Source organism: Phocoena sinus, chromosome 4, assembly GCF_008692025.1.
Source record: "Phocoena sinus isolate mPhoSin1 chromosome 4, mPhoSin1.pri, whole genome shotgun sequence".
NCBI classification, from domain to species: domain Eukaryota; kingdom Metazoa; phylum Chordata; class Mammalia; order Artiodactyla; family Phocoenidae; genus Phocoena; species Phocoena sinus.
Window position 1 is genome coordinate 145808991 of NC_045766.1, and position 26182 is coordinate 145835172.

The 26182-nt window shown below is 49.5% G+C and overlaps 1 protein-coding gene across 1 annotated transcript in view; it reads left to right on the forward strand.

Annotated features, from left to right (window-relative positions):
- Positions 1 to 26182, forward strand: part of PCNT (pericentrin) — a 96749-nt gene that overhangs the window by 35891 nt on the left and 34676 nt on the right. Inside the window, 11 exon segments of the mRNA XM_032630312.1 lie at positions 1945 to 2091; positions 7428 to 7579; positions 9296 to 9426; positions 9517 to 9755; positions 11474 to 11636; positions 11923 to 12135; positions 16735 to 16964; positions 17360 to 17476; positions 17607 to 17618; positions 18382 to 18588; positions 20640 to 20810. Of these exon segments, the coding sequence (XP_032486203.1) occupies positions 1945 to 2091; positions 7428 to 7579; positions 9296 to 9426; positions 9517 to 9755; positions 11474 to 11636; positions 11923 to 12135; positions 16735 to 16964; positions 17360 to 17476; positions 17607 to 17618; positions 18382 to 18588; positions 20640 to 20810 (1782 nt within the window).

Below are 26182 nucleotides of genomic sequence, written 5' to 3' on the forward strand. Positions count from 1 at the left end.
CTCTAAATCTCCATTACTGCCGCCTTTTGTTTTGATTTCCTTGATGTTTATTTTTCTATATTTTTTTGGTTTTTGTTTTTGTTTTGTTTTTTTGTTTGCTTTTAATTTTTTTAGTGCCTGCCCTGGGCATTACATTGAACATTTTATAACAATATGGTTCAGATTAATACCAACTTAATTTTAATAGTTCACAAAATTGTTCTTTGATATAGCGTCATTCCTTCCTTCCTTCCTTCCTTCCTCCTTTGTGCTAATATTGTCATACAAAGAGCATCTGTATACACTTTATGCTCGTTCTTTATGCATTTGTCTTCTAAATCACATAGAAAAAAGAATTACAAACTATACACATAAACATAGAAGACAAAATAAATTACTTGCTTTTCACTGCTTTCTAGATTTTCTTTGTCTCTCAGCAGTTTGATTATGATGTGTCCAGGTGTGGATCTCTGAGTTTATCCTACTTGGAGTTCATTGAGCTTCTTCTATGTATAGATTGATATTTTTCATCAAATTTGCAAAGTTTTTAGGCATATTATCTTCAAGTATTCTTTTGCCGTGTTCCCTTTGTCCTTTCCTCTGGGACACTCATGATGTGTATGTTGGTCTTTGAGGATGTCCTAAAGGCCTGTGAGCCTCCTTACTTTATTTCTTTTTTCTTTTTTTTTCCTTTTTGTTCCCCATAATGAATAATCTCATTTGACCTGTCTTCATGTTTGCTGATTCTTCTACCCACTTGAATCTGCTGTTGAGTCCCTCTAGTGAAACTTTTATTTCAGTAATTGTGCTTTTCAGCTTCAGAATATCTATTGGGTTTCATTTTATAATCTTATCTCTTTATTGTGGGGCTCTGGTTGGGCATGCCTTTAATGCTGTGGCAGGCAGTATACATCTCTGCCTTAGCTTTCACTTCCTTTTAAGGTTTTTGATCAGCCTCTTATTAGCTCCAGTTGTTATCACTGCCTCAGGCCGCTGAGCTGTTAAACAGTTGCTGGGCACAGGATTGTTGAGGTGAGCTCTGAATCAGAGCCAGTAAAAAACCAGCTTTGAGAATGGAGCTCTTCAGTGAGCTGCTAGACAGGTCAGTTAGTGACAGTTGGTGGTGGTGCTTTGGTGCAACCCATTCTTCTCCTCCTCCCCCCATGGTTGCTGGGCTGCATTTTCTTTCTTTTTTTTTTTTGGCGGGTTCCCCGATCAGAGATTGAACCCCGGTTGAACCCCGGGGCCCACAGCAGTGAAAGCTTGAAATGGTCTTAACCACTGGACCACCAGGGAATTCCCTGGGCTGCATTTTCAAGGCTATCCCAGAGACTGGAGTGATGGGATTAGGGCAGGTTCAAACACTCAAAGCTTCCTGTTCTGATGGCGACTCAGCCTTTGTTTTTAATAAACACTTTAATTTCCAGAGCTATGAAAAAGTTGATTTTGACAGTTTTTGCCAGTGTTCTCAGTGCTCTTGTAGAGGAATGGATTTTTGGAAGTCCTTATTCTGTCATTCTGGAAGGGCTATCTCTGTAGTTAAAAAAAAAAAGCTTATTTCATTAATGTATTTTAATTCATTAGGTGAACATTATTAAGAAATATTTTTTATTATTTAAGAAGAAACAGGGTTTATTTTTTAAAACCTGAGGAAGTTAGGTTTCTAAATATCTTGGATTTTGATGGTCATGATCCCCTGATGATGGAGAATTTCTTAACGTGACCATTGGGAAAGGTAGCGGGCTGTTTCTTTTGTACTCTTTATGATAAGCGCATTTGAACGCATGTTCACTGGGGATAGTGGCCTTGGCCTTTTTGATCATTGTTCTTGGCACAGAATACGGAATCAATGAATATTTGTTGAATGAACTAAATTCTAGTGAACAGCAGAGAAATGGAGAAATTATCCTTATAATTTTATAACTTAATGGCATTTTTTGTTGTTGTTAATGTACTTTTGTACAGGGTGAATTTGAAAGTGAAAAGAAAGCTGCTTTGCATGAAAAAGAGGCGATACATAAACTTGAGCGGGAGCAGGCACAGTCTCTTTACCAAAAAGAGAAAGAGTCTCTGTCGCTGCAGCTTCGGGAGAAGAATAACCAAATTCTGCAGGTATGTGGGATGCATCTTTTCTTTGTTAATTCTTTTCTTGTGTATGGTAGAATGTGCATAACATAGTATTTACCATTTCAACCGTTTTAAGTGCACAGTTCAGTGGCATTAACCACATTCACAGTATCGTGCAAGTATCGCTGCTCTCCGTTTCCAGAACTTGTTCATCATCCCACGTAGAAGCTCTGCCCTCATTAAAAATAATTCCTGGGCTTCCCTGCTGGCGCAGTGGTTAAGAATCCGCCTGCCAATGCAGGGGACACGGGTTCGAGCCCTGGTCTGGGAAGATCCCACATGCCGCAGAGCACCTATGCCTGTGTGCTACAACTACCGAGCCTGCACTCTAGAGCCTGCGAGCCACAACTGCTGAGCCCGTGTGCCACAACTGCTGAAGCCCACACGCCTAGAGCCTGTGCTCTGCAACAAGAGAAGTCACCGCAACGAGAAGCCCGTGCGCCGCACCTCGCCGCAACGTAGAGAACGCCCGCGCGCAGTGCAGCCAAAAATAAATCAGTTAATTAATTAAACACATAATAGCTCCCATCCCCCTCCATCCTTCCCTGGTACCCACCACTGTACTTTCTGCCTTTGTGAATTTGACTCCTCGAGGGATCTCATTTCAGAGGAATCACACAATATATGTTCTTTTGTGTTTGACTCATTTCACTTAGCATAATGTCCTCAAGGTCCATCCATGTTGTGGGTGTATCAACATTCATGGCTTTTTATGGCCGACTAATATTATTCCACTGTATATAGACACCATATTTTGTTGATCTGTTCGTCTGTTGGTGGCCATCTGTTCATGGTCGGCTCTTCCTTTGGCTGTTGTGCGCATAATGCTGCTGTGGACGCTGCGATGCAAGTATTTGCTTCAGCCCCTGCTTTTGAGTTTTGGGGTATATATCTAAGAACAAAGTTGATGGGTCATACGATAATTCTGTGTTTAACTTTTTGAGGAACTGCTAAACTGTTTTCCACAGCAGCTGTGGCATTGTGCATTTCCACCAACAGTGCACAAATGTTCCAATTTTTCTGCATTCTTGTCAACACTTGCTGTTTTTCATTTTTTAAAGTAATAGCCATCATAATGGATATGAGGTGATATCTTGTTTTTATTTGCATTTCCCTAATCACTGGTGACGTTGGACATCTTTTCATGGGTTTATTGGCCATTTTTGTCTGTTCAGGTCCTTGACAGTTTTTTTTTTATTGAAGTACAGTTAATTTACAATGTTGTGTTAGTTTCAACTGTATAGCAAAGTAACTCAGTTATATATATGTATATACATATGTGTGTGTGTATATATATATATATAAAGTGTATATGTATACTTTTTCAGATTCTTTTCCCTTAGAGCTTATTACAAGATATTGAATGTAGTTTTCTGTGCTATACAGTAGGTCCTTTTTGGTTATCTATCTTATATACAGTAGTGTCTACATATTAATCCCAAACTCCTAATATATCTCCATGTCTGAGAGTCTATTTCTGTTTTGTAAATAAGTTCATTTGTATCATTTTCTTAGATTCCACATATAAGTGATATCATACAGTATTTTTCTCTCTGTCTGACTTATTTCACTAAGCATAATACTCTCTAGGTCCATCCATGTTGCTGCAAATGGCATTATTTCATTCTTTTTTATGGCTGAGGTCCTTGACAATTTTTGAATTGGGTTTTTTTCATTATTATTATTGAAAATACGAATGTGTATTTATACTATTTTTAGAGATAGTCCCACTGTGTGATCTTTCAGAGTCATAACAGTACTGCTGCTTTCTTTGACTTTATCATCATACAGGGTCACTGGATTTGAACTTATTCACACACTGGAGGCACAGTTTTCTTATGAATGTGTGCAGGCACCACGCTAAGCACGTTAGATGTAGAATTTTCTCATTTCTGTGCAGCTCTCTCCCTCTCAGGACACTGAGGCCCAGGAGAGGCTCCGTTAATTTGCTCAAAGTCCATGGCTGCCAAGTGGTGGGGCCAGGCCTTCTGACTGTAAACACTGCACAGGGGTGTGTCTGACTTAATTTGGTACCGGAGATGTCAAAGTCACTCCCAGCCAGACTCAGGGCAGCATGTATCTGTGGAGGTCAGTCATTAGCTGCCCGTCAAGGGGCATGTTCCTGGCTGCAGAGGCCCCTCCTGTGCTGGGAGCCCAGCCAACGAGAAGGCAGGAGGATGGGGGGCACGTGCAGGGGAGCAAGGACGGCACCAGGGCTTAGGCAGGAGGGGGCTCCATGAGGAAGAACGAGCCTCTCGAAGTGTTTCTTAAGCTTGTTCTTCAGTATACCAGGCATTTCTGCTGGTACGTGACATGCATTCTTAAAACAGCTCATTCTGTACAAAATACTAAAAGTTTGTACAGAATACACCGTTCAAAGCCTCTGCGATTTTATACCTCAAGGACCAGAAACAATAACAGTCCTAATAAAAGTATTACTACAGTTAAAAAGGAAATGTTAAATTCTGAATTAAGAGAGAAATTGTAAAACATACATAGCGATTTACCTTTAAAAAGGGGGGATGGTGGCTTGATGGCAGGAGTGTGAGAGAAGGTGGGGAGGAAAGACTGAGAGGCGCCAGGAGTGGGGGACGCCTTTGTGCGGGCGCGTGGAGGCGGGCAGCAGGAGGCTCCCCTGGGCCGGTGGGCCAGGCTGTGCGTCCGCTGCCCAGAGGCTCCCCGGTCGGAGCAGGGCGTGCGACCCTTCAGGAAACCAGACTCTGCGGGAAGCTGTTTCCACTGTGAAATTATGTTACAGGTGTCCTTAAAATGTACATGTTCGGTTAAAGTAATACTGTGGAGTAAGGATGGTGTCCCACCACCCACGTGAAGCACCTCAGGAGACCCCCCTGCCCCCTGCCCCCTGCCCCCCGCCGAGGCAACCACCCTTCTGATCATTGCAGGTTTCTTGCTCACTGATGTGTTTATTCCTGGACACTCTGCTGTTGAGCCTCAGCCCTTTCCGGCCTTCACAAGGGGGTGTGTGCTGGCCTCCCTCGTTCCGTGTTGACTGGAGGTTCACAGATGGCGCTGGGGGGGCCGTACCTGCCACCCAAGCTGCCGAATGGCATCCATTGCGTGTGTGCTCATCGGTGGACTTGGGCCTGTTTCTGTCTTTCTGCCATTATGAATAAAGCTGCCCTGAGTTTCCTACACACACCTCTTACTCCAGATGTGCAGGAGCTTCTTAAACCCAGAAGTGCGTGTCCAGATTGTGGGGTTCTGCCCCTGCTGGGTAACCCCAAGGCTGTTTCTGGGTGGTTCCACCAGTCGTGCACTCGAGCTCCTGTTACTCCACATCCTCTCCTGGAATGTTCTTGCTTTTTAATTTTTGCCAGTTTTGTGGCAACGAAATGGTGTCTCTTGGTGGTCTTAATTTGCTGAGAAGATGCGCATGTGTTACTATGTTTGTGATCCATTTGTTTCCCTTTCTGTGGAATACCTTTTTGTATCTTTGGCCATTTTTCTATTTAAAACAGTTGTTCTTCTTTTTCTTACTGATTTAGGGAAGTTTTTATTTGTATTTCTGGATTTCTTCTAAGTTGTGGGGTTTTTCTTCCCTTTTGTCATCTTTTGATGAACAAATGTTCTTCATTGATGAATTAACTCTATTACCTTATTGAGTACAGACAGTTCCTGACTTACAGTCGTTTGACTTAGGAAGGATTTTTTGACTTGCGATGGTGTGAAAGCAGTGTACATTCAATAGAAACAGTACTTTGAATGTTGAATTTTTATCTTTCCCTGGGCTAGTGATATGTGGTCCAGTTCTCTCCTGTGATGCTGGGCAGGGCAGCCACAGCTCCCCATCCGCCACACGACCAGAAAGGTGAACGACTGATGCGCCGACAGCCATTCTTGACCAAGACAGCCAGCCGCTCTGCTTTTCCTTTTCAAAAGATTACTGTTAATTAAAGAAACCAGGCATCTCAAGTTAATGAATTTAGCGCTTTTCTGTGTACGGGAAGAAGCAAAGTCTGGGCTCACTGAAATCATTTTTTGATCTGTACCTCCTCTACCTGGGGCCAGTATCCTGTGCTTTCCCATCCTGAGCCCACTCAGAGCTCACTGTCTGGGCGGCTGTGGTGGCTTGATGGCTGCAACATCCTTTGTTTGCTGATATGGCAGGTGACCCTTTTCATTCACAGGTGTGTTAAATGCATTTCCTTTTTTAAAAAATTAATTATTTTTGGCTGCGTTGGGTTTTCATTGCTGTGCGCGGGCTTTCTCTAGTTGCGGTGAGGGGGGGCTACTCTTGTTGCAGTGCCCGGGCTTCTCGTTGCAGCGGCTTCTTTTGTTGTGGAGTGCAGGCTGTAGGCACACGGGCTTCAGTAGTTGTGGCACGTGGGCTCAGTAGTTGTGGCTCGCGGGCTCTAGAGCGCAGGCTCAGTAGCTGTGGTGCATGGGCCCAGCTGCTCTGCGGCATGTGGGATCTTCCCGGACCAGGGCTCAAACACGTGTCTCCTGCATTGGCAGGCGGATTCTTTTTTTTTTTTTTTTTTTTTTTTGCGGTACCCGGGCCTCTCACTGTTGTGGCCTCTCCTGTTGCGGAGCACAGGCTCAGCGGCCATGGCTCACAGGCCCAGCCGCTCCGCGGCATGTGGGATCTTCCCAGACCGGGGCGTGAACCCGCGACCCCTGCATCGGCAGGCGGACTCTCAACCACTGCGCTACCAGGGAAGCCCGGCAGGCGGATTCTTAACCACTGTGCCACCAGGGAGGTCCTTAAATGCATTTTCGATGTATGGTATTTGCAGTTTAGGATGGGTGTCTTGGGATGTAACCCCATTGTAAGTGGAGGAAGATTTGATAGGAATGCAGGTGAGGGAGCAGGGCTAGCAGAGGGAAGGGTCTGCCGTCCGCCAGCTCCACGCTGGCCTCTGGGGCCGCCCCAGCCTCGAGCCATCCGGGCATGCAGTTCATCTTCTGTGTCTCTTTTGTCCATTTCTTGGTCATTGTTTGCCATCTTGAAACTTGCCATTCTCTGTTTACTTATTCCATTTTCTTTCATTTTACCAGCGACCTATATGGCCCAGTGGTTTATAAGAGCTACACTTTTTTCGCAGGTTCCCTCTATGCACAGCATTGAAACTGTTTTCTGTTCCCTTTGTTCTCTTCGGTAAATTGGTTTCAAAATTACACCCTTCTTTTTCCTCTGGCCTGTGCTTTGCGTGCTTTATGGGCCCCACGCTGGTGTCCCATCATCCGTTTTCTCCATCCCACAAACCACAGACCTGCTGTTGGATAAAGAAAGTTCCTTACAGAAACTTAGTTTTAACTAAATTGTCTTAACTAAAGCTTTAACAATTTTTCTTCAACAGCTAAAAGACCAGATTTTATCCTTAAGTCGCGAGATAGAAGAGCGCCATTCCGAACTGGAGAGGCTTCAGCAAAGGCGGGAAAGGGAGAACCAGGAGGAAACAACTCTCATCTCAATGCTCAAGTCCGACATCGACCTGTCCCACGGCGAGAGGTCAGTGGCCGCCTCTGCTTCTCGGGCTGGAGTGCATGTTGGCACCTGGTGGATGGGACCCTGTGCTGCGTGGTCCTCTCATCCAGGAGGGCCTTAAACTTCAAGATGAGCGCTGAGTCGTGGCACCCACGTACCCACCACCTCGCTTTGCCAAACCTTCTCATTTTGCCAGATTACAAGATTTGATGCTGCTATGAAGGCAGTTACCGACCCGTCCCTTTTCTTGTTTGTTTGGGAGTCTTATTTAGGAAATAGTTTCCCACCTGGCGCTAGGCAGGTTTTAGCTCCGCTTCTCGTGTGCTTCTGGAGTGAGCTGTTCAGTTGTGTTTGCCTGATGTCAGGAGACGCTCTCGTCTTTGCCTGTCGGGGCCATTGGCTCAGCATCGCCCGGGAAGGTGCAGCTCACTGGCCGGCCTCTCTGGGCCCCTTTGTGCATCCCTTGGCCTGTCCCTGCCCGTATCTCATGGTCCTGCTGGTCTGGGGTCCCTGCTGCCCCTGGACCCTCGTCCTCAGCAGCGCGGCGCTACCGTATATGTGGCGCTGAGGGTCGGGGAGGAGGGGGGAGGGCTGCTGTGCGGAGGGCGGGTGCCGCTCACGTGGGCTCCATCTCTCCGTTCATGCTTTCACGGCTTCATTATCTCTGTGAGGACCTTGTGTGCTGTGCCCAGCTGCCTTGCCGCTCGATGAGGGGAGTGCAGGGCAGGACGTGTCAGGCCTGGCCCTGCCCTCGGGGGGCTGGCAGAGAGCAAAGGCCCCGAGGCGTTCGGGGGGCGTGCCCGGCAGGTGAGATGCGCGGACACCCACGAGTGTTTGGCGTTCATGAGGCTTCTCAGGGACCAGGGGTCGGTATGGCCTGGACGGGGCCCAAGGAGGGGGGGGGCGGCTGGGGCCTTCTGGCATTTTCTCTCAGAGCAAAGCAGACACCGCCTGCCCGAGCTCGTCTGGGGGTGGTCCTTATGCCCTCCCCGCACGCTCCCTCCGAGGGGCCTGGGCAGCAGCAGGGGCTGTCGGGCCCGCCGTTTGCAGTCTGCCCCCGCCTGCCCCCGCCCCTCACGTCCCCGCGTCCCTTTCTCACCATCTCTGGCCCTGACCTGGGGTGTCAGCTTCCTGAGGGGCAGCTCTTCCCATGTCTTGAGTGGCGTTTCCCTGTGCTGGGCCTGAGGGAGGGGTGTGAGCCGCGGGCGGATGGGGCTGGCCAAGCCCTGACGTCTCGTGGGCACCAGAGCCACGGCCTGGGCGGGGTCACCGTGCCCCAGCTGATGCCCCCCAGCTGGACGGGCTGGTCTGGGAGGGTGCGGCTCAGAGACAGGACTCCTGTCCTAGGGGAACCACACACCCCAAACTCCGTGTTTGTGTGGCCCCAGAGAGAGACACGGGGAGACACGGCGCCTTCCTGTGCTGGTGGGCTGTGGGCAAGGGGTGACCTGGGCGTTTGAGCCGGTGTATCCTGAGAGGGTGGGGCCTCAGGGGCCACGTTGGCGCCCAGCTCTGCTCCTGAGTGCCAGAGAGGCTGTGGCGGGGGGCAGGCTGGGTCTGTGCAGCTCGTGGTGGCGCCACTGCGGGCAGAGCAGCTGGGAGGGGCTCCCGGATGAAGCCCCCGTGCTGGGCTGGGCGCAGACCTCCAGGAGAGGGACACTCAGGTCGCCCACGGTGCTGCTGGCATGCGGTCAGCCGGGCGGGGTCTCGGCTGACGCTGCCCGTGTGTGCCCCTCTCAGGAGAGCTCTCCGGGACGCCCTGAGGAGGCTGCTGGGCCTGTTTGGGGAGACACTCAAGGCCGCCGTTGCCCTGAAGAGCCGCATCGGTGAGCGCGTGGGGCTCTGCCTGGAGGACGAGAGCCCGCCTGCAGGTGAGCGCCGACAGCCCTGTGCCCGCAGCCCCCAGGCTGGGCACCGGGGGTCTTCCTGGCAGCATGGCTCCTGTGTCTGCTCGCTTGTAGCCCCAGCCCTGGACGAGGTGTGGCCCGGGCTCGACGCGGCCCTGCCGGAGCTGGACAGCGCATCGCCCGAGTGTGCCGAGACGTCGTCAGTGGCTGAGATTAGCAGTCATGTCTGTGAGAGCTTCTTCATGAGCCCAGAAAGCACGCTGGAGTATGAGCGGCCCGTCAGGAGGATCTACCGGAGCCTGGGCCTGGCGGTGGATGGCCTCCTGGAGATGGTCCTGGACTCCACCAGGCAGGTGAGGCACGGCCCCTCGGCCTCTCTGCAGAGGAGGGTGACAGGCTGAAGGAGTGGGCGGGGGGCCGGTGGGTGACGGAGGCTGCCTGGCAGTGCCAGCGCAGCCCCAGGTGCCTGCGGGTGCTGGGCAGTCAGGGTTTCTGATCCTCCACCAGACCGTGCGGGCGAGACGGAGGTTTCCTCTCTCCAGGCGGGTCTGACTTCTTTCTCTCCTCTCTCTGCCGGGTGTCGCTCTGAGCCTGTTACTCCCTCGGAGGTTCGCCCACATGTTTTCCTCAAATAGGAGTCTTTTCTGAGCCGAAATTCTTGGGGAAGTAGGCTTGCTGTGAATGAAAAGTAAAACCTCAGTGCACTTAATTTAGATCCTGTGTGTTCAGCCTCTTTTACTGCACCTTGCACACCATTTTAATTCCATTTTGAATATACTTATGTTTAGAGATTATTACTGAAGATGGGAATTTGTTAAACTTTTAGAATGCTTCAGACAATTAGCACAGACATTAAGTAGGAAAGCTTGGAAAGCAATAGAGAGCCTTTTCCCAAAGTTTCCCAGTTAAAAAGTAAGCATTTTCACGTGAAGCATCGCTGTTCACGTCTCAGAAATATTGAGATGCGAATGCAGGCAGAGCCACAGTGGCGAGCTCTGAAGTTTCTCCTCTGGTTGCGTCCCATCTTCTCTCAGAAACCGGACAGAGTTGGGCAGCATCTTATGATAAATAATCAGGTGCTTTGGATTGTCCCCAAGCGCAGTTAACGGAACAGACGCCGTCCAGTCTGCAGTCTGATCTGGCCCACGGTCCTGCGTCCCCGCTGTCCCCACTGTGTGCTCTGCAGGGGCACCTGGGTGTGTAAGCGGGGAAGCAGGGGAGGGAGGTGGGAGTTGACACAGGCAGCGGCCAGAGGGGCGCGAGGAGCCCCTGTTCAGGTCAGGGTCAGTGGTGGGCTGCCCGAGGGGCAGTGGCTGCCAAGAACTCGGGCAGGCTGCCCACAGCAGGGCATGAGGAGAGGCAGCGCCGGGGGCTGTTTTCAAGGTAAAACCAACAGGTTTCCTTAGAGGCTGGGTCTGGAAGGGTCAGAGTTGGTTACACGCAGGGGGAGGCTGAGGGGGCCCGGGCCAGGTGCCGAGTTGTCGGTCAGGCCAGCTGGGTGTAGGCGTTTTGAATTCAGAGATTAACCTGGGCCCTCCAGCCTGTGCGTGGCCTGGGGGCTTCAGCCTGGACATGCCCACCAGGGGAGCTCGGGAGGAAGGTGAGGTTGTGGCCCTGGGCTGTGCCTGGGAAGGGGGGCGTCCCATGGTGTCTGACCTGGGGAGGGAGGGTCGTGTCAGGTGCCCTGCCCGGTGTGGTGATGAGCCAGGAGCCTTTCCCATCCTCCACCTGCAGTCACCAGGGGGCCTGTGCCTGCCCGGGTGCCAGGCTCCTGTCAGTGTGTCCTCTGAAATGACCACCCCCCGCCATGTTCCACGCAGACACATGTGGGGTCGACGGTCACAAACGGTGTGTCCGTGCAGTGTTGTCTGTGTCTCCATGTGCAGAACTTTACTTTTTTGAAAATTTGTTGCTTATTTAGTAACTGACATAACGTTGAACATGGAAATTGCTGTTTCTTACAGGATATTTATGGTTTCCCCAGAATTCGATGCAAATAGAACTCTGTTGGTGTCAGTATAAGCTTTGATTACTTTTGGTCCAAAATGCCATTTTCAAACGTGTTTCACAGCTGGAGGAAGCACGTCAGATTCATTCTCGTCTTGAGAAGGAGTTCAGCTGCAAGAGCGAGGAGACGGCGCAGGTGGTGCGGAAGCACCAGGAGCTGCTGGAGCACCTGGACGCGGAGCGCGCGGCCAAGGCCCGGCTCGAGCTGGCGCTGCACACGGCGGAGGGTGAGCGGGGCCTGCCTGCCAGGGACGCGCGTCGTGCTGGGGTCTCAACAGCAAGGGCGTCAGCCGCCTTCCTGGGGTCGCGCCGCCGCCCCGACCCCGCGCGCCTGGTGCCTGGCGCTCGCTCACGGTGGCCGCGTGCGCTGGGCCCTCGTCTTGCCTGCCACTCCTGTGCCTCGCGGGGAGGGTGGTCCGGTGCCGTCCCTGGGGGAACAGGACGCCCCGCCCCGGCCCCCCCCCCCCCCCCCCGCCCCCGGGGCCTTACAGCGCCCTCCCGCGTGGACCGCAGGCATCGTCGAGGGCTTCACAGAGGAGAGGGCCGGCCTGCAGGAGGCACTGGGCCGGAAGGAGGCGAGTGAGCAGGGCCTGGTGGCTGAGCTGGAGGGCCTGAGACAGCAGCTGCAGTGTGCGGCCCGGCGGCAGGCGGAGCTGCAGGAGGAGAACTCCGTGCTGTGGAGCCAGAAGGAAGCCTTGGCTGTGGAAGCCGGAGAGAGGGAGACCGGTAAGGAGGCCGAGCTGCAGCCGGGGGCGCGGGCAGAGCCGGGCTGGCTCGGACGCGAGGCTTTGAGGGCAGAGAGGACGAGGTTGCAGGGTCGCAGGGCTGCGTGTGGCCTGAGGGCAGCTGCGGTGGCTGACTGTGCTGTAGGAAAGGCTGCTGACTCTGAGGCCGGGTCGCCTGGCCAGGGCGTCGCCCACCTGTGTGCGGTCATCAGCCTCGGCATCCTGGAGGCAGTGGTCCAGCAGGGAGTGTCTGTTTGGGATGAAAGAATTGCAGTTTGGAGCGCGCAGATTCGGGTCCCGTTAGGCAATAGAAACAGTTGGGGCTTTTGAGGGTGAGGACAGGGGGGTTTGCCTACAGAGAATTTAATTGGAGTCAGAGGCAGAAGCCAGTCTGGGCTGAACGTACCTGAGGGCCGAGGCCGTCACGAGGGAGGAGAAGGCCCGTTACGGGGATGGGAGCAGGTGCGGTTCTTGCTGCGCCCCTGGAATCTCTGAGCTTCGGCCCAGGTCCCAAGTTCACGGCTCCCCTCGCTGGGGCCCGGCTTGAGTTCCACTCCTTAATGACCCCCAGGTTCCGTGTTAAAGCCCCTTGACATGCTGACTCTGCTTTGTTTCACATTTCACAAGATAAATAGCGAAGAATGTGGAAAAAATGAGGGCTACTTAAAAATTTTCTTTAAAATTACCAGAAAAGTGTTAACCTTAGCTAGGAAGACATACGGTTTTTGATTTTGTTTTTTTTTAAACATCTGTATTGGAGTATAATTGCTTTACTGACATACAGTTTTAACAAAAGCAGGTCATTATAGTTTCAGATTCTTAGAAATTTTAGATCTTAAAATATTTAACATTAAAACATAAAAAGCTTAAAATGTGGAGCTTGTGGGCAGTGGCGGCGGTGGGGGCAGCGAAGTCTGTGAGAAGTGATTGTGCGAGTCCAGGGCCTGTCTGGGACGGTGCCTGCGCTCCGCCCCCTGAGGGCCTGCCTTCCTCTCCCTGCGGCCCCCACCGCCCCGCCCCCCCCCCCAGGGGGGGGCGAGTCCGGCCAGGCCCACCTCTCTGCTGCCCCCACCGCACAGCAAAGGCGTCAGCGACCTTCTGACTTTCAGGGGCTCCTGCTGAGCCACCACCCCAAGCAACTCAGAAAACTCATTTCTCTTCCTCCAATTCTTCTTTTTAATTTTCCGATTAATAAACAAACAGTTGTCTGTTTAGTTTCTGCCCTCGTCTTTGGTACCTCTTCTGGGCGAGACTCATGTTCCCATGGCTCTTGAGTGGATGTGTGGCTCCGACGGGCTTGCAGCCTCTTGAAGCAAAGAGTGATTTGTGCCATCATCTTGGTTTCCATCCGCGCGGGTTATTAAAACTATTTACAGTCATCTCCAGACTTCATCTTCTTGTTTAGCTTTAACATGTATAACATTCTTTTGTCTCTTTTCCATTTTTTGATGTGAACTTCTGACGGTAAAAAATTAACCTGCTTTCTTTTTTCCTCCTTTGCTTTGTCTTTTTTATACTTGAACTGTGTCTAATGGATGTTGTGCTAATTGAGAGCGGACCCGTGGCATCTTCTCAGTTCTGTGTCCCTCATCCTTAAATGAAGTGGTAGCTGGAAAGACACAATTCTAGATTTGGTTTCTTTTACTTGAATACTTTGAGACTAAAAACCATTGTTTTCTTGCATCCAGACACCTGCTGGCACATCTGATCGTGTTTCTTTGGAGGTGTTTTTAGAAGTTTATCTTTGCTCGGATGTTCACATGTCCCGGAACCGTATCTGGAGTGGTTTCCCATGCCTGCCCTGCTCTGCCGGCGGCTGGACGTTTGTTACATCTGGGGCTTTGTTGTCATTACTTCTTGGCCGATGTCTCTTCCGTGCGCACACTTTGCTGTCCCCAGACGCCCTGGGCCACACGTCCCAGTGGGGCAGTGTCCTGGCTGGGGCCCCCTCCTGTTCCCGGGTGTTGGCGTCCCGGCCTGTGGGTCCGAGTGGTGGCTGGGCCCTCCGCGTCTGAGACCTGTGTTTGTTGTCACAGGCTCTCGTACCTCCAGCCTGCTCTCCCTGCGCAGGGCGTTAGGGCTTCAGAGTCGGGACCCTGTGGGAGATGCAGAGGTATGGGGTCAGGCGAACGGCCACATAGCCCTAGGCCTGGCGCCTCCCCTGCGTCCACTGTGACCGCCCCTCACCCCTGCAGAGAGGTCTAGCCCACCTGTGTGGTAGGGGCTGGCCGGAGGGCGCAGATCCATGGAACCTTTTCCCCAACCCAGGCCAGTCTTTCCTCCTGCGTTTGTTTTATCCCCAGGAAATTCTCGTGTTTCCTTTGGGTCCTCTCGGTTTGCTTTCATCTTTACATGGCTAACCCACCTTAGTTCCTCACTGTTGCCTGGTCCCTGTCTCTAGCTGCCCGGCCATCTGGGGACTCCCGCTGTGCTGCCGCCCTGCAGGAGCATGCCGGCCTGGCACCTGGCCTTCCCTTCCCTTCCCAGGCGCGGTCTTGGGGGCCACTTGGTCCCGATTCTGCTTTGGCTCCTCGTGAACACTGGCCAGCTTCCAAAGGGTGGGGGGTCCTGGCGCCCGTGGGGGAATTCAGCTCAGCCTCACCTGTTCTCGCGTGTCTCATGCCCACCTTCAGGGCGATGCCATCTGTCCTCTGTGTTTTTCCTTGTTGTCTTTAAAAGTCAGCAGCAAAGCCCCTGGGAGCTGGGACCTGCTGCAACACGAGGGCCAACAGTGGCCTTAGTCTCAACAGAGACCCAGCGGCTTACGCTGCAGCCGTTACTCACCCTTACGGTCCTGGAGGTGGGAATCCGAGGTGAAGGTGCCGACACGGTCACCTTCTGGTGCGAGCCCGCCTCCCACTCGTGGATGCGCCTTCTCGCTGGGCCCTCACGTGCAGGAGGGGCAGCAGCTCCGTGGGGCCTCTTTTATAAGAGAAGCACTCATCCCCTCATGGGGCTTCACCCTCAGGACCTCATCACCTCTGAAGGCTCCACCTCCAAACACCAACATATGAATTCTGGGGGCACAACATTCGGACCAAGCAGTGGCATCACGGAAATAACGCACGTTTCAGAGGTTGTCCAAGGCCTGGCATCAAGGCCACAACATTTCCTGGAGTCCTGCTGCTGACATTTTCCCTTCTCTTATTTCTAACTTTCATATCCTAAGTCACCCAGTTTTCTGTTTTCGTTTCTGAAAATGCTGTGTGTTTTCATTTATAGGCACTCCTGTTTCTATAGCACACAAGGATTCAGGTTTGTAACAGCACATGAGTGACTTCTGTGTGATATGCTGTATGTTTGCGTCAGGTTTTGCCAACTTTTTACTAAAGAGGACAAGTACTTAGCTTCTGTGGCAAACTACTACATGGAAGATAACTTTGATCTTCAATATTCATACATAAAAATGGGCAAGCATTTCTCTCAACGATGCTTAACTGCAGTTACTGAGCCGCAGGAAGCCCGTCTTGCCATAGTCGTCCTTGGGCTGGGGGCCTGCACTGGGGGCCCCAGGAGGTCTCCTGATTCTGGAGTTGGCCCTCTGTGTGGCCTTAGTGGCCGCATGGACACCTCCCCTCAGTCCTGCCTGCACGAAGGCTGTGTGACCCTGAAGCGGGTCCTGTCTGGGTGTCTGGCCAGGCAGCACTGGTCATCACAGCAGTGGCACACGAGCCCTGGTTTCTAGTCTCTGAGGCCCGTGAAGGACATTGTTCTAACTGCATGTTTAAGCCTAATTTGCCATCGTTGCTGACTTGTTAGCCTGGAAGTATATTGAGAATATTACATTAGTGGGGGTGATAGTTTGTCATAAAAGACAGATTTATACAAACCAAAATAATTAACTTTGGAAAGCTGGTGAAATGTAAATACAAACATATGGGTTTAACATTTCAGTTTCAGGATAGTTTCAACACTTTGGGATCCATTGCAGGGAGACCTCTTTTCCAAAGATGCTTGTTAACCTGTCGTTTCCCTTGGATCGTGGCCTCGTCGCCCCATCCGTTTTAGGTCGGCTTTAGATTTGCTGACGGCTCGACCCTTTTCCTCAAGACAGGTCACCCCCGGGTGTGTAGGGAGGCCTGTGCGGTTAGCACATCAGCTGGGAACCTCCGCAGCGGGGCTGGTGTTTCCTCTGGTGGAGGTTTTAAGTTACATTTTATTTTTCCATGTTGGAGAATATACGTGAAGGCAGAATTCCCAGAAAATTACCTGATATGTCATTTGGGGACACAAAGATGTATTCTCTTCTCAGGCTTTAAAATTTTTTATTTTAGCCAATTTTCGTTTAAAAAGTATAATTTTTCCTTCCTCCCTCCCCGCCACCCCCCGCAGAAGTACTCAGTTTTGTTTTCAGTGGGTTTTGGCAGAACTGTGGCTGTTTATTAGGACGTGGGCTCGGGATCTGACAGGTCAAGGGTGCACATCCATCCTCTCGAGGCGGCTGTGTCCTTGGCTGAGTCACACGCCCGTGGGGGGTGGAGGGATACGCATGCTGCCCCGCCCCGCACGCTCCATCACTGGAGAAACGCGCGTCTCCACGTTTCTGCTGGCCCACGGCTCCCTGAGCTGGGCTCCTCAGCTGTTTCCTCGGCACCTTCAGCTCTTCAGAAGGAAGTGGAGTCGCTCACCAAGGAGCAGTCGGAGACCAAGGAGCAGTCGGAGAAGGACCGCTCAGCGCTGCTGTCCCAGATGAGGCTCCTAGAGGCAGAGCTGGAGGAGCAGCTCTCGCGGCAGCAGGCGTGCGCCCGGCAGGCCGAGGAGCTCTCCGCCCTGAGGCAGCAGATGGGCTCCCTGGACCAGCAGCTGCGCCGCCAGCGCCAGTTCATGGACGTAAGAGTCTCGAGCGATGAGTTTGTTTGCGTCACCGGAGGTCATCTTCGTAGCGTGAACTTCATTCTAGGTTGTTAAGTAGTTTCTGTGCTGGCGTCGGGATGAACGTGAGCACAGCCTGGCGGACGTCTCTCGGGTGTTGTGCACGCACAGCTTGCCCTGGTCCGGGGCGGTGTCTGCTGGCCCTCTGCTGTCTGCCTTCTGTCTCTCCTGCCCATGTCTCAGAAGCCGCCCCGGGTCCCACCTGGGGGCCGGGCCTCTTCATGTGGCTCCGTCATTCGCGGTGCCCATGACAAGGGGGCCCCTTCCGCCTGGTCCCCGTCCTCCGCTCCTGCCTGCAAAGGGCGGTGGGGACGCTCGGGGAAATGGTCCAAACAGGCTGCCTCTCGCAACAGGCGCAGGCGGTGGAGTGGGAACGCGAGCGCGAGGACTTCCAGCAGGAGATCCAGAGGCTGGAGGAGCAGCTCTGCCAGGCAGCCCGGCTGCGTCCGCCGGGTCCCTGCAACAGCGACGTAAGTTAGCCCGCCCGCCGCATGCCAGGCCCCGCCCGTGGGGAGCGGTTCTCTGCGCTGCTTTCAAAAAAAGCTTTACCTTTAAACCCTTTTTTGCCTTTCATGTACACGAAAATGACCACCGGTGCAGCTGGATGGTGAGGTGCGAGTGCTCCGTGCTTGTCTGTGTCTGTGCGTCGTCCGTTTGCTCCCTTGGTGCTGCTGCCCCTCGCCTGTTCTCTGCGTGACCAGACAGGGAGGGGTTGGTGCACGGGGCCCTGTCTCTGGTTTGTTTTTCTCGCTTCCTTCTGCTTGGGGTCGGATCTGTCTGCTTCTTCCTGTCTGAGGTCGCTGGAGTTGATTTGCTTATTCTTTTTAAAAATTAAAATTACTTTGAGATGATTATGGATTCACTTGCAGTTAGAGGAAATAAGACCAGTTCCCCCCATGGTGATGTCCTGCAGGAGGCCCCAGCCAGGGTATGGACATGCAGACAGGAGATGGCGCCCACTCCCTCCCACCCGCTGACCCGCGCTCTCTCCACAGCTTTGTAATTTCCAGGCTGTTGTGCAAATGGACCATAGGTGTGACCTTTGCACCCAGCCTGCTTCTCGACCCTGACCCAGGCGGTGCTGTACCTATCTGTGCTTGGTTCTTTTTTTTTTTTTAACTGCTCAGTGGCTTTCCATTCCTTCCTCCCACAATTTATTTTATTTTACCAACAAATTCTGTGTTATTTTTTGTGTATCATATTACAGAGAGAATTCTGTCTTATTCTTTCACCAGGCTTCACTGTGCAGCGTGGGTCTAGAAAACCATGTAGAGGATCAGTTTTCTCACAGTTGTGTTGTTGTACTCTCTTTACTTTGCAAGGTGGGATTTTTTTTTTAAACTATTGCTTCTGAAGCATTTTCTGTGGTTTTTAGATTGAATTGTTAGAAGAAAAATTGAGAGAAAAATCAGATGGACTTAATGAACTGATTATAAAGAAAGAGTTGGCAGATAGACAAGTATTAATCCAGGAAGAGGAGATAAAACGTCTGCAGGAGACGAACGCCAGCACCACAAGAAAACTGATGCAGCTCCAGGGAGAACTGGAGAGACAGCAGAAAGCTGCGAGGGACCTGGAGCAGGCGAGCGTGCGGTCCCAGGGCGGAGGGGGGCGGCCAGGGGGGAAGCTGCTGTGGCGGGGCTTCCTTTTCACTGCAGACCCCCAGCTCTGACTGCTCCACTGTGGACACAGGGTCACCAAGCGTGTGGGGGTCTCCCCAGTCCCCGGCGACCCCAGCTGGGTGTCCTGCGACTTAGCTCAACTCTGACACCGCCTTCCTGGAGATGGCGTCAGACCCCGCAGCTTAAGGGCTCAGTCCCACAGGACTGTCCCCGCACCCAGATGCCCACCTCAGGTCCAACTTTTATAAGTTGAGGATCCCACGACCCCCTCCTGAGTTTCAACAAATTTGCTAGAGTGGCTCACAGAACTCAAAACACTTTACTTACTGGGTTGCCAGTTTACCATAAAAGGATGCAATTGGGGAACAGCCAGATGGAGGGTGCAGAGGGCGGGTGGGGAGGGCGTACTGACCCAGAAGCTCCTGGAAACCCATCCTTTTGGGTTTTATGGAGGCTTCATCATGCAGCCATGATTGGCCATTGGTGATGGATTCACCCTTCAGCCCCTCTCCCCTCCCTGGAGGCCAGGGCTGGGACTGAAAGTTCTGACCCTTTAACCCCATGGTCAGTTCCCCTGGCAAGCAGCCCCAGTGGCCTGGGGCTTCCCCAAAGTCACCTCTGTGACACAGACTCAGATGTGGCTGGAGGGGCTTGTTGGGAATGTAGGGCACCTTCGTCACTCTCATCGCTCAGGGAGCACCAAGGTGTCAGGCGCTCTGTGCCAGGCATCGGACAGAGACCAGGTGCGTGTTTCTCATTGCACATCACAGTGTCACATTTAGTGTAATAACATTTCATACCAGTTTTATAGCACTCCTTTGTCTCTCAAGTACTCTTGAGTTTATCGCTAGTAATTAAGTAAATCTTCAAGATTTTAGGTTTAGAAAGCTTATTTTATTAAATACTTTACATAGAGCCTAGTTATAATTATTTTAATTTTTGAGTAAGGAATTTGTGTCAGCTCCTCAGTGAAAACACCTCCGGTGATAGTTCTTCTAGTTGTAGTTTGGAATTACGCCTCAGGGATGTGCACGTTCTTGTGTCTAAGAGTTTAGGATGAGGTGGGAAAGCTGCGTGTGGGCAGGTCCCCTGATTGGGAGTAGGGCAGGGCGGCATAGGAGGGCCTTTCCAGTCAGCGCTGCCCCTCCTTTGAGCATTTAGCCTGAAGGAATCCAAGTTTCTTGTATCTCGTGTCACTGGGGGTTTAAAGGTTACTTGAAAGTCTGAGGCTCAATAAGAAATTTTATTTTGGAATCGTTTTGGCCCTAAGAAAACCCTGGCTCAAGGAGGAGGGTTTTATCAGGTGTGTTTGGTTTGAAAATGCTGATGAGAACCACTAGGTGAAGCCCAGGCCCCTTCTTGAGGATGTGCTATGTGGGAAGGAAGTCCAGCACAGGCCCCATGGCTCCTGAGTCAGCCAGCGGCTCGCTCTGTCCCCCCTTGCTTGGGGACAGTTCTGGGCGGCTCCCTCCTCCAGCCAACAGCTACCGAGCTTACTAGGCACCAGGCTGTAGAAAATGCCTTTTTTTCCCTCTGCAAAGTTGGACCATGTGTACAATTTTGGATGCCTATTTCTTCCCTACTTAATGTGCTGTGACCATTCCATCCATAGTAAATGTTCCTTGAAAACTTTTTACTGGGCTACTAACACTCATTGCGTGGATGTGTTGTCAGCCATTGCCCTGTGCTTTGTCAGGTTCTTCCCAGTTAAAACAATTTGCTGACGGTCTGGAGACCCTTTTGGTACCTTGTTGAATAATGACTGGGATAAGTTCCTTGCAGTAGAATCTCGGGCGCACGTGGCGGCTCTGTTTGGGCTGCACCCTCCACTAGGCAGGCATCTGCTCTGGAGCATGGCTGGGTCTGTGGATGGCGTGTCTGGCATGTGCAGGTGTGCGCAGGTGTGCTCCAGGAGGGCTGAGGATGACCTACACTTTAATAACAAGCTGCAGTTTGAGGCCCCCAATTTCCTGAAACACTTGCCTAAAATAAATCTTTTTTTCTTAAATAGGACAAAGAGGCATTACAGGAACAGCAGATGAGTAACTTGCTCCTGGTGTCCACACTGCAGTCTAAACTGGATGAGGGCAAATGCCTGGGGTCACCTGCGGGCAACCGTCCTGACGATGCAGAAGTCCAGCTGGAGGCGGTGCACAGGATGCTGCTGCAGCATGAGGACGAGGTGCGTGTGGGGCGGGCCTTGTGGGAGTGTCCCCTCACTGCTCCGTGTCTGCTGGTGGCCTCCCCTGCGCTTCTGTGTAGAGGACAGGACATCCAAGCGATACAGTTTGTGGGCTTGTCATTACTGTGTACGCTTTGTAATTTTAACATTTCTATGTGGATTATAGGACAGTAAGTTTTTCTGGCACATACTTTAAATCTTTCAAAGTGATTTTAATAATTATTAAATCGATTAGAATATTAGATCTTTTTTTTTTTTTTTTTTTGCGGTACACGGGCCTCTCACTGTTGTGGCCTCTCCCGTGGCAGAGCACAGGCTCCGGACGCGCAGGCTCAGCGGCCATGGCTCACGGGCCCAGCTGCTCTGCGGCATGTGGAATCTTCCTGGACCGGGGCACGAACCTGTGTCCCCTGCATCGGCAGGCGGACTCTCAACCACTGTGCCACCAGGGAAGCCCGGTGTTTGTGTTTTTGATGTTGAGTTGTATGAACGGTTTATATATGTTGGATGTTAACCCTTTATTGGTCCTAATATTTGTAAATATTTCCTGCCATTCAGTAGGTTGTCTTTTCATTTTGTCGATGGCTTCCTTTGCTGTGCAAAAGCTTTTAAGTTTATTTAGGTCCCATTTGTTTATGCTTGCTTTTGTTTCCTGTGCTTTAGGAGACAGCACCAAGAAAATATTGCTATAATTTATGTCACAGAGTGTTCTGCCTGTGTTTTCCTCTAGCAGTTTTATGGTATCTGGTCTTGCATTTAGGTCTTTTTTCTTTTTTTTTTACAGTTTTCATGGAGCTATATATATATATATTTTTTTTTTTAACTTATTTTTTAAATTTTTGGCTGTTTGGTTTCATTGCTGTGCACGGGCTTTCTCTAGTTGCGGCAAGAGGGGGCTACTCTTTGTTGCCATGCGCAGGCTTCTCATTGCAGTGACTTCTCTTGTTGCAGTGCATGGGCTTCAGTAGTTGCAGCACACGGGCTCAGTAGTTGTAGCACGTGGGCCCTAGAGCACATGGGTTCAGTATTTGAAGTGCATGGGCTCAGTAGTTGAGGTGTGCAGGCTCTAGGCGCGCGGGCTTCAGTAGTTGTGGCTCACGGGCTCTAGAGTGCAGGCTCAGTAGTTGTAGCACATGGGCTTTGTTGCTGCGTGGCATGTGAGATCTTTCCAGACCAGGGATTGAGCCTGTGTCCCCTGCATTGGCAGGTGGATTCTTAACTACTGCAGCACCAGGGAAGTCCTGTGCACTTAGGTCTTTAATCCATTTTGAATTTATTTTTGTATATAGTATTAGAGAATGTTCTAATTTCATTTTTTTACATGTAGCTGTCCCGTTTTCTCAGCACCACTTATTAAAGAGGCTGTCTTTTCTCCATTGTATATTCTTGCCTCCTTTGTTGTTGATTAATTGACCATATAAGGGTGTGGGTTTATTTCTGGGCTCTGTATTCTGTTCCATTGATCTGTGTGTCTGTTTTTGTGCCAGTACCATGCTGTTTTGATTACTGTAGCTTCATAGTGTAGTCTGAAGTTAGGGAGCATGGTACCTCCAGCTTTGTTCTTTTTCTCAAAATTTCTTTGGCAATTTGGTGTTTTCTGTGGTGCCATATACATTTTAGGATTATTTGTTCTGGTTCTGTGAAACCTGTCATGGGTATTTTCATAGGGAGTGCATTAAATCTGTAGATTGCTTTAGGTACTATAGACATTTTAACAGTATTCTTCCAATCTCTGAACATGGAATATCTTTCCATTTCTTTGTATTATCTTCAGTTGCCTTCATCAGTGTTTTATAGTTTTCAGAGTAGAGGTCTTTCACCTCCTCAGATAAGTTTATTCCTAGTATTTTATTCTTTTTGATGTTTTCTTTCTCTTCTGGTACTTCATTATTAATGTATAGAAAAAGCAATAGATTTCTGTATATTAATCTTGTATCCTTAAACTTTTCTGATTTCAGTTTAGTTCTAATAGTTTTTTGTTGGAGACTTTGGGGTTTTCTATATAAAGTATTAACATCATCTGCAAATAGCGATAGTTTTAGTTTTTCCCTTCCAATTTGGATGCCTTTTATTTCTTTTTCTTGTCTGATTGCTGTGGCTAGGACTTCTAATACTATGATAAATAGAAGTAGCAAGAGTAGGTATTCTTGTCTTTTTCCTGATTTTAGAGGGAAGGCTTTCAACTTTTCACCAATAATATGATGTTAGCTGTGGATTTGTCATAAATGGCCTTTATTATATTGAGATATATTTCCTCTTTACTGACTTTGATGAGAGTTTTTATCATGAATGGATGTTGAATTTTGGCACATGCTTTTACTGCATCTATTGAGACGATTGTGTATTTTTATCCTTCCTTTTGGGAATGTGGTGTATCATATTGGTTGATTTACAGATATTGAATCCTCCTTGCGTCCCTGGAATAAATCCCACTTGATCATTGTGTGTGATTTCTTAATGTATCGTTGGATTGGCTTGCTAATATTTTATTGAGGATTTTTACATCTATATTCATTAGAGATATTGCCGTAACTGTCTTTTTTGGTAGTGTCTTTTTGAGGTTTTGGTATCAGGGTACTGATGACCTCACAGAATAAGTTTGGGAGTGTTCCCTCCTCTTCAGTGTTTTGGAATTGTTTGAAAAGGATAGGGATTAGCACTTCCTTAACAATTTTGTGTCTTCCAAACCATGAACATGGTGTAAGTCTCCATTTATTTGTTTTCTTGGATTTCTTTCAGTGATATGTGGTTTTCAATTTTATATATCCTGTATATATTTTGTTAGATTTATATCTAGGTACTTTATTTTTTGTTGTGCTATCTTAAATGATATGTTCATTTAATTTAAAATACGGTGTGTTTTATTTAACATTAAATTCTAATATGGTAGATTGTATTGATGAATTTTCAAATATTGAACCAGCCCTGAATCCCTGGAATAAACCCCACTTGGTCATGGTGTATGGTTCTTTTATATCTGCTGAATTCTATTTACTAGTGTTTTGTTTGTTTGTTTGCTGTACGCGGGCCTCTCACCGTTGTGGCCTCTCCCGTTGCTGAGCACAGGCTCCGGACACGCAGGCTCAGCGGCCATGGCTCACAGGCCCAGCCGCTCCGTGGCATGTGGGATCTTCCCGGACCGGGGCACGAACCTGTGTCCCCTGCATCGGCAGGCGGACTCTCAACCACTGCGCCACCGGGGAAGCCCCTTTACTAGTGTTTTATTAAGAATTTATATATTCATCATGGATATTGGTCTGTAGTTTTCTTGTGATATCTGTCTGGTTTTGGTATCAGGGTAATATTGGCCTCACTGAATGAATTGTTGCCTCTTCTGTTTTCTGTAAAAGATTGTTCAGTATTAGTGCTATTTATTATTTAACTCATTACTGATGGGGGGATTTTTGCAGAAACTAACACCTGTGGCCGGCGACTTTTATTTTGCCCAGCCTGAAATAATTCTGTTATTTCAGTAACACTTTGCAGGTTATTACAATGGTTACACCTAATGCACCTGTAAAGTCTCCTAATTTTTGTGAAATGTTGTCTTCAGTCCGTGCTTCTGTAGAAGCAAAGGAGCATTCTCCAGCACCATGAGTTTCATTTTCACTTTCCGTATTGGAATTAATCACTAAGGTTTTCTGTCTTTTTGTTGATCTAATATTCACATCATCTGAATCAGAACTATATTCTGAAGAATTACCATTTTCTGAGACACTAGTATATATGTTGCTTGGACAATCAGAGAAAGTATCTGCAAAAATTCACTGAAAAATTCTTCTTCAGTCAAAATTTCACGAGGCGTCATTTTTGAAAATTATACATTTATAATATACACAATGTTGGAACAAAAACCTAAGAGCAAAATGTGAATGATAATGACAATCGTAAGTTGTATAATGAACCCTTGATCCGTTTTAAGCTTTAGCATCTTTGCGCAGTGATGTTAATTGTATCACTCTCTAAAAACGTATTGATACGTCTCCAGTCAATAACATTCGGGTAACAAAAGACGTATTAATATGTCTCCTGTCAATAATGTGTTAATTGTTGAGTAACACCATCTGGGCCTGGCAAGTTCTCTTTTTGTTTTTAAATTACAAATTCAATTTCCTCAATACTTGTGGGATTGTTTAAATTAATATTTCGTATTGGGAAGTTTTGGGCCATTATTTATTGAGGTATTTTTTTGCATCATTCTCTTCTAGAGTTCCAGTTACAAATACGCCATGCCTTTTACATCGTCCTATGGGTATTGGAAGCTGTGTGCATTTTTTATAATTCTTTTCCTCTGATGGGATAATGTCTGTGACTCTTCAGAGTTTGGACTCTGTCATGTTCAGGATTTTCTCAAGCCCATTGGAGTGATTTTCTAAATTTCCTATCTTTTTGTTTATCATGAACATGCTTACCTTTATGTCCTTGAACACAGCTATAACATCCTTATTTGCTTCTTGCAGCATTTTTGTCATCTCAGTTTAGTTGTCACTGGTTGTCTTTTCATGTCAGAGTAGGCCACGTGATGCTGATTTTTTTAAAAATAATTTTGATTTGCATCCTTGATATTCTGCAAATAATGTTGTGGAAACTCTTGCTTCCCAAAACAGTGAGATTTTTCTTTTAGTGGTAGTCATGTTGGTCGGACTTAAAGTTTGCACTGTGTCTTGCCTGTAGAGATCACATGAAGTTTGGTTTCCCTTCCCTGCTTCTCTGTCTGTTGTCTTTTTCTCTCCAGAGCCCTGGCAGCCCTGGCTGCCCCAGTTCCCTCTTCTCGGCCTCATCTGGCTGCACTGCCTGATGGCACAGCCTGAAAGATGGAAACTCCCCCACCTGGTAGCCTTTGCTGCATCAGAATCCCCAGCATGACGTCCTGGGCCTGTAGGCAGGTGGGATGTACCTCTGGGTTTCACGGAGTCGGTCTGCGTGCCCATTGTGGAGCTCTGTGGGCCCTCTGTGACGCCGTGCTGGTGCTGACTCTCCAGATGCCCACAGAATCCGCTGGCTGAGAGAGAAGCACCCTCTGAGCCTCACTCTTAGCTGCCTGGGGTGCGTGGCACTGTCCCGTGCACTGTGCACTGTCGCGTGTCAGAGGCACCACTCCTCCCGCATTCAGGGAGATGCGACACACGTGTTCTGGCCCTTTTTCTATGTTCTGCAACTGCAGTTCTGTTCTTCCCTCTCTGGGCTTTGTGACCATCGTTGCGCCTCTGCTTCCTCACTTGCTCCAACTGCACTGTATCTTAGAGGACTTACTTTAGATTTTAGTGTCTTACTTTTTAACACCACTTTCACGTGCTAGCTTTGATAAAGTGTGATGCTTGTGTTGTGACTTGGGCGCTTTTGTTGTGCACACGTTTTCATCTCAGTGTGCT